Source organism: Musa acuminata, chromosome BXJ2-7 (genome assembly GCF_036884655.1).
Source record: "Musa acuminata AAA Group cultivar baxijiao chromosome BXJ2-7, Cavendish_Baxijiao_AAA, whole genome shotgun sequence".
Taxonomy (NCBI): Eukaryota; Viridiplantae; Streptophyta; class Magnoliopsida; order Zingiberales; family Musaceae; genus Musa; species Musa acuminata.
The window spans coordinates 30,616,366-30,630,330 of record NC_088344.1 but is presented as its reverse complement, the minus strand read 5'-3'; the positions used below and the strand labels follow the sequence as shown (position 1 = coordinate 30,630,330).

General features: G+C 42.4%; 3 protein-coding genes and 1 non-coding gene across 5 annotated transcripts; 3 read left to right on the top strand and 1 right to left on the bottom strand.

Annotated features, from left to right (window-relative positions):
- Positions 1-533: 533 nt before the first annotated feature.
- LOC135616199 (transcription factor MYB20-like) lies at positions 534-1,827 on the bottom strand. 2 transcript variants are annotated; one of them, XM_065115390.1, is made up of 3 exons: positions 1,607-1,827; positions 1,374-1,503; positions 534-1,254 (listed from the first exon to the last, which is right to left on the bottom strand). In XM_065115390.1, exons 1-3 carry the CDS (start codon positions 1,737-1,739, stop codon positions 660-662), a joined length of 858 nt encoding a protein of 285 aa, XP_064971462.1. In that variant the 5' UTR covers positions 1,740-1,827; the 3' UTR covers positions 534-659. The 2 variants fall into 2 exon arrangements, with proteins under 2 accessions (XP_064971462.1, XP_064971461.1); XM_065115389.1 differs by having other exon boundaries at positions 1,374-1,817.
- An 831-nt stretch (positions 1,828-2,658) lies between these two features.
- Positions 2,659-3,989, top strand: LOC103992185 (prohibitin-3, mitochondrial). The gene has a single exon (XM_009411796.3). It carries the CDS (start codon positions 2,910-2,912, stop codon positions 3,768-3,770), a length of 861 nt encoding a protein of 286 aa, XP_009410071.1. The 5' UTR covers positions 2,659-2,909; the 3' UTR covers positions 3,771-3,989.
- A 2,886-nt stretch (positions 3,990-6,875) lies between these two features.
- LOC103972704 (probable RNA-dependent RNA polymerase 1) lies at positions 6,876-11,715 on the top strand. Its single transcript, XM_065117891.1, has 5 exons — positions 6,876-7,024; positions 7,591-8,161; positions 8,440-10,310; positions 10,506-10,656; positions 10,724-11,715. Exons 2-5 carry the CDS (start codon positions 7,646-7,648, stop codon positions 11,525-11,527), a joined length of 3,342 nt encoding a protein of 1,113 aa, XP_064973963.1. The 5' UTR covers positions 6,876-7,024; positions 7,591-7,645; the 3' UTR covers positions 11,528-11,715.
- Positions 11,716-12,163: 448 nt separating this feature from the next.
- Positions 12,164-12,234, top strand: TRNAG-CCC (transfer RNA glycine (anticodon CCC)). The gene has a single exon. It is a non-coding gene; the product is annotated as a tRNA-Gly (tRNA).
- The last annotated feature ends 1,731 nt before the right edge of the window (positions 12,235-13,965 follow it).

The window sequence follows — 13,965 nt, the reverse complement described above, 5'->3', positions numbered from 1 at the left end:
TATGTACATTAGCATATTAAATTAACACCCTCACAAGTGTAGAACATGGTGTAGTAGGGAAGATAGAGTTGATCATAATTGTTCCCAAGTCATTCACTAATTAGCCAACAATTTCCAGTGATAAATGGTTAAGGAGAAACAGATGGATGGCGACGAGAACAGTGAGTCAAACTTATACGGTATGCCTCCAGGAATTGTTTGGGGCAACAGAGCTTAATCATCTGAAACAAAAGAGGCACTCATGTCCGCCAACATTTTGTCTTCAACCTCCAGCGATCCACTGATTTATAGCGTCAATTCGATGCTTTCCTCTTTTTGTTCCTCTGGTCAAACAATTGCTTGTTTACACTTCTACTCGTTGCGTGGTGAGCGAAGCTACGACGTGGCCGCGTCGGTATCCATTGTTCATGCGTTGCGCAGAATGCGGCTAATATTTCAAGCGATATTGAATGGTGCAAGAAAATGGTGGATTTTTTGTGTTAAAAGTAATCGTTTGTGTCTCATCGTAAATTTTCTTTTTAGATTGAATGATCTAAGAGTGAAGTATCGGACTTTCAATTGATCGAATAAAGATGGAGTAAACATTTGTCATCATTCTGCTTTGTTCTATCGGCAATTAGAAATTACAGAAGGAGAATGAGATTAGAACAGCTCAGAGTTCAGGATTCATGATCAGAAGCGGTTCTTTGCCACTGGCTGAAAGGATCGAGGCCTAGTTCTTCATCCCTCCGATCGAAGATGAAGTCCCATCCATTCAAGTCATCCAAACCCCAGAGATACGTTGATTCTGGCCACTCCATGCATGGAAATTGGATCTCCGCAGCCTTCGATGAGGAGCTGGAAGAAGAGCATGTTGATGATGTCGAAATGGAAGACGAGGCCGTGGGAGTGGAAGCACATGAGGCTAATATGTCATGGGGGAGAATCATGGGCACCTCGTCGGTGCAAAATCCTGGAGACTTGCTCAGGAATGCATCAGAAGCCGTGCTTGGTATGTTCTCCTCAACTTGCCCTTCTGCAGCCTTCTCAGAACAGCTTCCTGAGAAGGGCTTCTCCTGTTCTTCCATCCTCTCAGCCAAAGCACCCGCTTGTTGCTGCTCCTGATGGGGAACACCACTTGCTGAAGGAATGAGGGGCTTGTGAAGCAAGGGGTCGATCCCCATCTTCCTCAGCTTCTTCTTGATGTGGGTGTTCCAGTGGTTCTTGATCTCGTTATCAGTTCTACCACGGAGATGGGATGCGATCCTAGACCATCTGAGACAACAAACGAAAGCTTTGCTTAGTACAGCCACTCCAACGAGAAAATTCCTACAAGAAGACAAAAGAAACAAGAAGCAAACGAAGAGGGAAGATGGGGAGCAGCAGCAGCATACCTGTTTCCCAGTTGAGAATGGAGCTCGATGACCATCTTCTCCTCCTCTTCCGACAGCAATCCCCTCTTCAGGTCAGGCCGGAGGTAGTTCGTCCACCTTAGTCTGCAACTCTTTCCACACCTCAGAAGTCCTACAACAAAGGAAGACAGAAAATAAGCATGAACGCAGTCCATCTTGCTCACTGTGTTAGCGATCACTGACGTTAAATCAAATGAATGGAGCAGAGGGAGGACCTGCAAGCTTAGGAACAACCCTCCAACAGCATTGGCCATTGGTGAGCATGAAGTTGATCAGCCTCTTGTCCTCCTCTGTTGTCCATGGCCCCTTCTTCAGCCCCACCTTGTCACAGCATGGCTGCCTCCCCATCGGTTTCTCTCACCCCCCTCCTCCTCCTCCTCCTCTGCCTCCTCCTTCTCTTACACTAGAACTACCTAAACGAGAGAAAGAGAAAGTGATGACGAGAAGGTCTCCGCTCACCGCCTTCACCTTCCCCTTTATAACCCTCTCTCCGAGATTTGGCCTCACGTTGCCGTGGCTTTCATGTATTAATTTGAATTTATATGATTAAGCATTAATATCTTAACGTGAATGGTGGAAGAAGTGAATATTTTTAGGGCTAATAATAGATTATCTCAAGTAATTAATTATTTTTAATATTAATATTTTAATTTTAATTTTTTATATTTATGAATGAGAAATATTAAAATCCTTATCCATATTAAACAAATGATTTCATAAGGTTAAAAATCAAGAAAAAAATTTTATTGACGAATTAATTACCTCACTTTTGTAATTATAGAGATTTTAATATATTTTTTTAAAATATAAAAATTAGAATACTAAGAATAACTAATTATAAAGGATAATATATAATTAATTCATATTTTTATAATCTCAATTGACTAATTACAAGTGAAGAAAATATTTTCGAGAAATATGAAAACAAACTAAATGCTTGCGATTAGGGATGTTCAAATTAAAACCAAAAAAGGGAATCAAATCCGAACCGATTTACATGGAAAAACTTGATATAAGCCATCGAACCTCCTTCCAATTTCAATAATTTTTAATTAGTATTTTGATTTAGATTATATTTTGGTTAAATTTTAGCATTTCGTAGATCGTACAATGTGTATCATTGCCAAATGTGAGAAGCTTACTATGATCTGGTCCATTTGGGTGCGGCTCCTGTGTCCTGACCTCATCACCAAACAGGGAAACACGTTTTTCTATTAGAGGAGGAAAAGAGGCCACCACCTCTTTACCTGTGGCGTCAGCATCTAGAATCGCCGCTTCCCTGACTGGTGACTCGGCCGAGGAAGGAGAGCGGGAGCTTCTACAGCGCCGCTTCCTCCCCCGAATGAAAGCAAAGCGGATAAAATCCCCACCGAGGAAGTCAAATCGAGAACCCCATTAGGGTTTTGCAGCGCCGCCGTCGTCAGTAGTTATCCTTCCTCCTCCTCCTCCACACGCCACCCATCTCGTCATCACCCCTTCCTCGTGCTCTGAGAGGAATCGAACGATCAGGATAAGCAGATGGCTGCGGGCGGCGGGCAGGCGGCGGTGTCGTTCCTAACGAACGTAGCGCGAGCAGCGTTTGGTCTCGGGGTCAGCGCGACGCTGCTGAATGCGTCCCTGTATACGGTGGACGGCGGCCAGCGGGCGGTGCTCTTCGACCGCTTCCGCGGCGTGCTCCCGGAGACGGTGGGCGAGGGCACTCACTTTCTCGTCCCCTGGCTGCAGAAACCCTTCATCTTCGACATCCGCACTCGTCCCCACACCTTCACCTCCAACTCCGGCACCAAGGACCTGCAGATGGTCAACCTCACCCTCCGCCTCCTCTCCCGCCCCGACGTCGCCCGCCTCCCCACCATCTTCACCTCCCTTGGCACCGAGTACGACGAGAAAGTCCTCCCTTCCATCGGCAACGAGGTCCTTAAATCTGTCGTTGCGCAGTTCAATGCCGACCAGCTGCTCACCGAGCGGCCTCACGTCTCTGCCCTCGTCCGCGATGCCCTCGTCCGCCGCGCCCGCGACTTCCACATCGTGCTTGATGACGTGGCCATCACCCACCTCTCCTACGGTGTCGAGTTCTCCAGCGCCGTTGAGAAGAAGCAGGTGGCTCAGCAGGAAGCCGAGCGATCCAAATTCCTGGTCGCCCGTGCAGAGCAGGAGAGGCGCGCTGCCGTCATCCGCGCCGAGGGTGAGAGCGAGGCTGCAAAGCTCATCTCTGATGCTACCGCTACTGCGGGCACTGGTCTCCTCGAGCTCCGCCGCATCGAGGCTGCTCGCGAGATCGCCACCACACTCTCCAGGTCGCCCAACATTGTCTACCTCCCCGGAGGTAACAACATGCTTCTCGGGATCAACCCCACCGGCATGGTACAAGGCCGGTGAAGGTTGTGATTTGTCTTCCTGTTTTCTCTTCTCCACTCCCCACCCCAGTTTTAGCTTTCCATGGAACTCGAACTTGCGTCCGAGAAGGTCTCTTGGTTGCAAAGTTAATGACTTTACTGGTGTAATGATGCTTCCTTCTTGGTTTTGGACTTTTCCTCTGCTTCATTGGGTGAAAAAAAATGTAATGCTTAGCTTTGGTAAAAGATACTTTCTGTTCTATGCTGTTGGATCTTGCTATCACGATCTATATCCTATGCTTTTGCAATATTAATACTACTTCATACTCTCTGAATACCTTCAAGTTTTGTTATCCACATTTGTTGGGAATTTTGGAGTACTTAGTAGTTCAAGATCGTTGTAGTTACTATTAGTTGTATGGGTCTATGATGATGTCAAGATTGATGCATTCTTGGTTGGCTATGTTTGTCGGAAATGATATTAGCCAAGGATGTATGATGTATCATATACTGAAACATAGAGATTTAGTGTTCACAGGATCTTGTTGGACCAGCAAATAAGGTACTTTAGTGATGAGGAGTACAGGGTCATGTAGTTTCTTCAAGTCATACATTGACAAGTACTGTGAAAAAGTGTAAAGACTTGGAGATTCAATTTTTATGTTCATGATTGTTACCTTAAAAGTAAAAGATTATGTGCCTCGAATAATCATGCAAGTATTGGCTTCAATAGGTACCCGAGTGAGTTGTACCTATGTTGCTAGAAATTACTTATGACTTGGATCACATGATCCGGCTCATGGAACATTTTCGATCTACAATAGAAATAAATTTAAATACTATGGAAAGCTTAAAAGGAAACAAAGGGGAAAAAAATCATCAATAGATGTCTGGTCTTTTCCTTTGGGTGAATTAACCTTGGATCCTTGTGGTATATATGTGTGTAGACTTATATTCATAGATACTGCATGCACACACATACTAAATATGTATTTCATATTCTAGGTAAAGGCATGTATTTTTGACTGCATGGTTTGAAGAATTCTACCATATTGTATTACGTTCTAGGACTAGTATCGATGTTCTACATTCTTGTTTCTGTACGATACTGAAGTAATCACCTCTTAGTTAGGAGTTTTGAGTCGGCAAATTCTGAATGTCAGGATGGTATATATAAAGAAGTTTAAGTACTCACTCGGTTCTGGTTCCTGCTATATTAAACTGAGGGTTTTTAGTTTATGTTCATGTAGGTTCCTTCTGTTTATTGAAATCATTATTTCTAGATGAGACCTTTAAGGGGCTGGTATGTTCTTGGTTTGTTAGTATTCTTGTAAATGTTCCAAGGCATCAATGTCTTATTATATTCGGATACTGATGGTAGCCTTGTGGTGGTAAATTTTTGATGTAGAGTTAGAACACATATGATGCAAGAGACTACTGTTGCCGGCATATACAACCGTTTTTTAGTTGATCTCACCATTGGTCGATTAAATGAGTACTAATATAATGAAAATTTTCTAGATATGCAGGGCATCATGGCCTTTCCTAATTTATTTCCCTTGTATTAAATTTAATCATGTTATTTTATTAAATAGCAGTATAGATCTGTCTCTCACACATACACACGTCGGAAGACACATTTTTCCTTGGTTGATCTACTCATGGAATCTTGAAATGCTTTCTAAAGCTCGAGATTGGTTGATCTACTCAGTGGATTTTTCACTCGGCTTAATTGTTACATTTACTTGTGTGTGTATTCGTGGCATGATGTTACCTTCTATGTTATCAAGAAAAGCATAGAATGAAATATTGTTCATTTATTTTCTTGGGCTTTCTTGGTTATTTTTGTTTTGGGATTCTTCGATATATTGGACTTGTGTAAACAAGAATACTGTTGGTGGTCTTGGATGCAGACATTTTGGATTTAATCTGATTCTTGGGCTTTGCATTCGATTCAGTTTTAGTTCTATGCTTAATCATCTTGTTAAGTTTGTGATTATACTAGTTGTGCCAGTATGTCCAGTTACACTTTTGAGGTGTTTAACATTTTGGAAGTGGTAGTATAGTTGTCCTCCGTTGTTTGTCTTTGAACAGGAAACAAAGGAAAAGAATGAGGAAATAGTTCATGTGGCTGGAGTGCACAATGATAATGTTTGTTCATTTTAATCCTTAAACATTATTGTGCTAGTTGTTAGTGTTGTGTTGTGACACATTAGGCAACTAATCACATATGGATAGGTCGTTCTACTTCACATGTTGGGAGAAATATATGTACCATTGATGAAAATTACTCCAAAGGTTGGAGTTGTTCTATTGGGTGAAGTGATGTCGGTCATGTTTGGCATAGTGTTTGAGAAAAGAAATGTGATGTCGGTGGTATGGTTTCCTTCAAGCATTCGAATAAAGTTGGCACGACTAGCCATAGAGGAGAGCAGAATCCAACTTTATTTGATTCCACCGAGCACTCACACATCGAGATTTCACGCAACAAGATCGGCCTCTACTTTTATTGGCTTCGAACATTGATAGATGCACGATGTAGTCATCAAAGAACCAGAGTAAAGCAGATACGCTTTACCATCGCTATGTGATCGTTGTTGCCATTGGCCGTCGCTGCACGAAGGAAAGCACAAAGGGAAAAGACGAGGGAAAGAACAGGTTCGTGACTGTACGGGACTAACTTGGGAGGCAAGAAAGGAAGCGGCGATTCAATGGGACACGTACCGAGATTGATTCTCGTGCTGGCCAAACGGAGGACGAGACTCGGGCAAAGTGCTTCCCTATTCTTCTTCGGCCTTGTGAAAAGGAGTCTCTGATCTTAATGCGCTGCATCAGGCAACCGCCGTCCCATTCCACGGAAGGTAAAGATTTCTCCACAGTTTGCATGCAATAAAATTTCGTATCTAATCCTTTCCTACCCGGAAGCTTCGCGTCTTGACCGTACGTATATGACATGATTTTGTCAAGATGCGATGGATGGCGTTACGGTTAAACACGCGTGGGTCGTTCCAACTCTCCATACTCCGTCAACTCTATTACCACTGTGTCAAACGTGAGTCTGTGTCTGTCGCATTTCTGCTTTTCGCGTCAGCTGTTCATGGCGACGACGTTCTCGGTGGTCCTCTATAAAAGCCCTCCCATTCCCTTTCGGCTCCTCCAAACCATTTCGCCTGCGTTCGAGAACGGGAGATCAGATAAGAGGTGGAAGGGTTCCGATCAAGACCCTCGGTGTTGCACGCTGAATCCTTTCAGGTCTTTTGACGTATTCGGAGAGCTCGGTGCGGTGGTCGTCGCGTGGTAACTTCTTGATGACATTGGTCGATGCATCGTATGTTGTTTGGCATAATTTAGTCTCGCGTGTTAGTCTTGGTTTTCTTGCTTCTATTTTTACATCAAGTTAGTGACTTCGTGGGAAGGAATTCCCTCGCTCTGAATCACAAGATATGCATGCTTCCTTTCTGGAATGCATGTCGAATTGGGTTGATGACAAGCTTTGCAGTATAATATCATGTAGTGATCTTTTCTTTCTTTGGTATACCATTCACTTAAGCTGATTTTAAGATTTACCTTCGCATACACGACGACATGTCTATTTTTCTCTTCTTTTCTTTCGCTTTGAGCTAGTGTTGTTGAAGTAGACCTGAGAAGAAGGATACATCTAGTAAACGTATGAGTTGGGAGTTTTTGTTCCTTTTCCTGCTTTTGCGAATCTTCCTGCGTGCTAAACTACATAGACTATATGTCACCCTTCTACCGAAGCTGTCTTACCTGCTTTCATGGCTGCCATGCTCCATCTGCTATTTTACTACGCATATGTTGTTGCTACTTGTTTGGTTCAGAGATCAAAATCTTTCCTTGCATAGGTACGATATTATTCCCATCAAGAAGTCCTGCATCTGAAGCATTCATTATCCAAGGATGGATGGTAAGACCGTTGGGATTTCTGGATTCCCTTCACGCGTTACTCCCATAGAGGTAGCTGCGTTTCTGGAGAAACATATGGGCGAGGGATCTGTGATTGCGCTTAAGCTAAAAAGCCCGAAAAATTCAAGAGTATTTGCAATCGTTCAGTTCTCAAGAAAGGAAGAAGCTCAAGATTTAACAGTCATGACTCAGCGGAAGAGCCTGTCGTATGATGGTTCTTACTTGAAAACACGCGATATGAAACGCGACGTAATTGCTAAACCAAGGAAGCCATCATTTGTGCTGGAAAACGTCACATTACTTCTTGGCTGCCCGCTTTCGGACAAGAGGTTATCTGTTCTTTGGAGTGTGGTGGATGTCAAAGTTAGCTTTGGGTTGGAAGTGAGGAATATATTCTTTTCCCTGACGCATGAAGGTCGTTCATATAAGCTCGAAGTTGCGCATGAGAGCATACGGGAAATCCATTTACATCGCTCACTCCCTCACCGTCCTAAGTTTCTTGTGATTCAGGTTGGCTCTCCTACAGACAATTTCCCTTGTGTGCTTTCTTGTTTCTTGTTTGATACTGCTTGTATGGTGTTGCTAAAAAACCAAAAAAAAAAAAACATTTTCATTCATAAATAATTTAGTTTAAACTCGATTAGCATTTACATATCAAGTGGACAGTTAATTTAATTAGTATTTGTTAGAAAAGATATTTTTCGGTAATTGCTGAGTATCTCAGAAATGATTGTTGTTTGGATTTCTATCTCCTGCTTTCTAACAACGTGGTCACATGGCATCATCAGGTGGTAGCTGCTCCTAAGATTTACGAAATCCCATTGGGCAAAACATGTTCCCTACAAGAAGATCCAAAGTCCTATTATTGTCGGGACCCCCAAGATGATCAGTGGGTCAGAACAACAGATTTCACTCCATCTCGCAGCATCGGACAATCCTGTGCATTGTGTTTGCAGCTACCGTTCGACTGTAATCTTCCCGACATCCAAGATTTCTTCGTTCCTTACACAGAAGTTGAAGGTCGCTATGATCTGAAGACGGGCTCTTCTTACTCCAGCAATTTGGATCTTGTCCCTGTTGTCGAACCCCGTGCTGGAGTTAAGCTTCCTTACGCGATCCTGTTCAAGATAAATCATCTGGTTCAGAATGGAACTCTTAGCGGACCAACGCTGAATCGAAAGTTCTACTCGCTGCTCCGTCCTTCTGCTTTCGTACCTACTGAATACATCGAACGGGCCTTGGAAATGATGTCGACTTTGAATCACTCCTGTTTTGATCCTACAGGGTGGCTAACAGAGCAGTATGCGAACTTTAGGAACTCGGGCCGTCCCATAAACTCGCCCACCATTTCCTTGGATCCTAGCTTGGTATATGTTCACCTGGCGCAGGTGACCCCCTCTAAAGTGTACTTCTATGGACCTGAGATAAATGTGTCGAATCGTATTCTGCGTCAGTATCATTCAGAACTCGATAATTTTCTGAGGGTTTCCTTCGTCGACGAGGACGGCGAAAAGATGCACTCCACTGATATATTATCTCGATCGGCTTCTGCGGACGACGACAACCGTACTGCGCTTTATTGGAGAATACTGTCAACGCTGAGGAATGGCATCACCGTTGGTGATAAGAAGTTTGAGTTCCTCGCCTTCTCATCCAGTCAGCTCAGGGAAAGTTCCGCTTGGATGTTTGCCTCGAGTGGTGAATCTACTGCGGACAGCATCAGGCAACGGATGGGCAAGTTTAGCAAGATAAGAAACGTTGCTAAATATGCTGCCAGGCTCGGTCAATCCTTCGGTTCCTCCACTGAAACAATGTTCGTCAATGGACATGAAATCGAGTGCATTCCTGATGTTGAACGCGAGGGCTACGTGTTCTCCGATGGCATTGGGAAAATATCTCCTAAATTTGCCAGAAAGGTGGCGGCCAAGTGTGGCTTGGAAAGTTCGGTCCCATCTGCCTTCCAAATCAGGTACGCCGGCTACAAAGGCGTGGTGGCCGTCGATCCAGCATCGACATCGAAGCTGTCTTTGCGTAGAAGCATGTCCAAGTTCGACTCCAGGAGCACAAAACTTGACGTCCTCGCCTACAGCAGGTACCAGCCTTGTTTCCTTAATCGTCAGTTGATTACTCTTCTGTCGACGCTGGGAGTGGAAGATGAAGTCTTCGAGAGGAAAATGGAGGAGGCCGTGAACGACCTAGACAGGATTTTAAGTGACCCGGAAAGGGCACGGGAAGCGGTTCAACTCATGTCCCCAGGGGAAAGAACCAGCATACTGAGAGAGCTGTTGTTATGTGGGTATAAGCTTGATGCTGAGCCATTCCTTTCGATGCTTCTGCAAGCATTCAGGGCTTCAAGGCTGTTGGAACTCAGGACGAAGGCCAGGATTTTTATTCCACAGGGAAGAGCAATGATGGGGTGCTTAGACGAGACTGCAAGTCTGGAATACGGGGAGGTGTTTGTTCAAGTTTCTCGTTCGGGAAGCTCCATGTCCCACGACGATGGCCTCCTCACGAACAGTGTGAGGGTGTTGGAGGGCAAAGTCGTGGTTGCCAAGAATCCCTGTCTTCATCCTGGAGATGTTCGTGTCCTGTCAGCTGTTGATGTTCCCGATCTGCACCATATGATCGATTGTGTTGTTTTTCCTCAGAAAGGGGAAAGGTAAGCCATGCTTAACATTCTTACTTGACATTGTTCCGATGATTCTTAAAGTTCAATTCAGGCTCTTGCATCCCTTTTAGCTGCTTAATCTTCTTCACGTTTACCGGATAAAAGACGATGACTGCTTGATAATATCAGTTCTAATGAGTCAGTATCATTCCTTGACGCTAAATGACATGATTATTGTTTTTCTAGACCCCATCCGGATGAGTGCTCTGGAGGTGACTTGGATGGAGATATCTATTTCGTGAGCTGGGACCCTGAACTCATTCCGCCGCGTGTTGTCCCACCCATGGAGTATACCCCTGCGCCAACCAAGGAATTGGATCACGATGTTACCATTGAGGTACTACAATCGATCATAGTCTTTCGTTGTTCCTAAATGGATAATATGTGTCTATGTCATCGTGTAGGAGGTGATGGAGTACTTCGCAAATTATATCGTCAATGACAGCTTAGGGATCATCGCAAACGCCCACACAGTTTTTGCCGACAAGGCAAGCAATAAAGCCGAGAGCAAGGAGTGCATAAAGCTCGCAAAGCTCTTCTCCGTTGCGGTGGACTTCCCGAAGACGGGAGTTGCTGCGAAAATCCCTCGTCACCTACTTGTCAAGGAGTTCCCTGACTTCATGGAAAAGCTCGACAAAGATACCTACGAGTCACAGGGAATACTTGGAAAGCTATACCATGCAACCAAAGCCTGTGGGTTTGCCACCGTAGAGGCCTTCACAGAGGAGGTGGCTATGAGATCTTACGACCCCGACATGGAGGTCGATGGCTTCGAGGAGTACGTCGATGAAGCTTTCGTCTTCAAAGGGGAATATGATTTTAAGCTGGGGAATCTCATGGACCATTACGGCATCAAGACGGAGGCCGAGATTATAGGTGGGCATATAATGAACATGTCGAAGATGTTCACCAAGAAGAAGGACGGCGAGGCAGTGGGGAGAGCACTGAGGTCACTGAGGAAGGAAGCAAGGTCATGGTTTGATAAGCAGAGCAGTGATCATGACCATGACGACGATGAGGAATATGCCAAGGCATCGGCTTGGTATCACGTGACGTATCACCCCAAATTCTGGGGACGCTACAATGTGAATTTGAGCAGGCCACATTTCCTGAGTTTTCCATGGTGTGTCCATAAGAAGCTGGCAGTGATCAAGCAGAGGAAGACGAGCCAGAGGAAGGCTGAAGCCGAGCTACTGTTACAGCAGTGAGTTGAGGATAACTCAACATAGGACTTTACATAATGTGATATTTGTCCGAGTAGAAGTCTTCAGATGATTTGTGCTCTGATGTGATATATAGATAGATTGCGTTGTTGTTTATTACGATGGTAATCCCATAACACTATTCTGAAACAATTGATTTACCATATAGCTGCTTATGCTTGGCAGAACTTGAATGGATTGGGTATGTGGTTTCGTATTAACATGCTATTCTTTTCACCCAAGCAATTCAGCTGAGTAGCCGAGCCGAGTCTGTTTATGCCCTCTTCCTGTTTCCGAGTAGTTTCCATGAGTTCTGTGGTAATTCACTAGAATCTATCATAGATGAGCATGAAGGGGGGAACGGTGAAGTTTCTGTTGAATTCAAGGCTTCAATGGAAGAACTCGAGACACTCGGAGTTCACTTACGCTGAAGCAAACAGACGGATGTCAAGAGCTTTCCATCCAAATCAGATCATAAAAACGCTGTCAACGATATACACATTCGACGGTGAATAGTAGTCAACGGTAAGAAGGTTGAATGGACCTCCCGCTTCGGTGACATGCATCCTTCGCGCGGACGAAGTGGTTAACAAGCTTTTCTCAATATATATAATATATTAGATTAATTAGCGATCCCAATAAGCGCATCTGGTGTAGTGGTATCATAGTACCCTCCCACGGTACTGACCAGGGTTCGATTCCCTGGATGCGCATTAATTTTGTTTTTTGTTTTTTGTTTTATCTTTTATATTATTTTTTAAATAAGAAACTAAAAATAAATAAAAGTTATACATCTTCCGAACCAATATGACGATACTCGAAGAGGAATGTGTTAAATCAAGTTACCGATTCAAACTTTTTAGTTACTTTCAATATATGTTTTAAATATACCTTTCTAAATGTAGTCTAGGTAGTCCTCTGGACAATAATAATTGCTTTATAGTATAAGATATCTTGACAATATTATTATTTCTTACAAGAAAACCAAAACAATTGTTAGAGGAGGATCTATCACAATTAATTTTAATCAACTCAGAAGTTATTTATTTAGAGGGTAAAAGAAAATTTATTTAATAAAAAAGTCAACTATCTTTGGAAGAAATTTCATTAAAACTAGCATCATTTCTAGCCTGCCAAAAGATCCAAAGAGAACTAGTAATAATAGATCTTAATATCTCTGCAGTAGTAGTATATGCCCCTTCCTTGGTCCAAAGTTTATGCCCAAATAATTATGAAAATAACTCCTAAAACTAGTAACAAATGGATAACTCAAAAACAAAGGACCAATAGACTCCTAATACTACTAACAAAATACACGTGTGACGTGAAAAGAAGCTAATCTATCCGAGTTAGGACGCGATCACAACCTAATCTATCCAATATAATATCTTAACACAAGCTAAACTTGGAAGCTACCATAAATACTGTCATCGATACCAAGCAGGAATAGAAATAGAGCAGAAAGTGAACTGATCCAAACAAATCATACAATAAAGATTTATTCCACTTGAGAAATATTAAAAAATAAAGACTTAAGCCAGAAAGGTAAATCACCAACCCTATAGTCAAAAAGAATGAGTAGGAGTTGATAAATTTAGCAACATCAAGAAAAATATTATACTTAAGAAAATATGTAAGTCAAGCTAAGATGATCACTAAATTCAAGATTCTACAAATCAATATTATTATATGTGACCTTGACCATTTGAACCTAAATGGTGTATTCATTTCTAAAGATATTGTATGATGCACTTAGTACATAAAAAAAATCTTCTGAGATAGATAAACGCCCAAAGCCCCAATGTTGTATTCATTTCTAAAGATAGATAAACGCCCAAAGCCCAAAGCACATTAAAAAAAAATGGTGTATTCATTTCTAAAGATATTGTATGAACGCCCAAAGCCCCAATGTTTTTGGGAGAATTAAGAATATCCCAAAATAACAAATATAAAACATTAAGATCATCATTATCACTCCAAAGGAATCGTTTAATAATTTTATTGATGCAATCAAACTAACAATAAGGGTATATAAAGGGTCAGAATTCATAATAAAATTAATTATTCTATCAATTTAATAAATACTCTATCGTTCTAAAAGGATAGCATATCTTGTATATTTTCGAGTACATTATCATATAAGAAAATTAAGGATCGGTGATATAAGTATCAACATATTTGAGAGAAAAACTATTCTCCTAAGTACCCAAAATATTATGAATATTTTATTCAATTAATCTAGGAAATAAGATTTTTTTATTTTTAAAAATTAATTGGAATGTTTCTCCATTCAACAAACGTTTCAAAAATTCTTAAATTCTACATGATTTCACGTAAGTCAAAAATAAAGAAAGGTATTGATAAGGGTAAAAATGGTGATGTGACACGCCATGACGTCAGCCATGCCTTGGACAGCACACTGCCAGAGGAAGTCGACATTAACA

Bases quoted from the DNA above. Each gene is read 5' to 3' on its own strand.
- LOC103972704 (XM_065117891.1), top strand. From the start codon at position 7,646: ATGGATGGTAAGACCGTTGGGATTTCTGGATTCCCTTCACGCGTTACT. The intron at 10,311-10,505 runs GTAAGCCATGCT...TTGTTTTTCTAG, and splicing joins TTTCCTCAGAAAGGGGAAAG to ACCCCATCCGGATGAGTGCT. The intron at 10,657-10,723 runs GTACTACAATCG...GTCATCGTGTAG, and splicing joins ATCACGATGTTACCATTGAG to GAGGTGATGGAGTACTTCGC.
- LOC103992185 (XM_009411796.3), top strand. From the start codon at position 2,910: ATGGCTGCGGGCGGCGGGCAGGCGGCGGTGTCGTTCCTAACGAACGTA.
- LOC135616199 (XM_065115389.1), bottom strand. From the start codon at position 1,645: ATGGCCAATGCTGTTGGAGGGTTGTTCCTAAGCTTGCAGGTCCTCCCT. The intron at 1,255-1,373 runs GTATGCTGCTGC...TTGTTGTCTCAG, and splicing joins CATTCTCAACTGGGAAACAG to ATGGTCTAGGATCGCATCCC.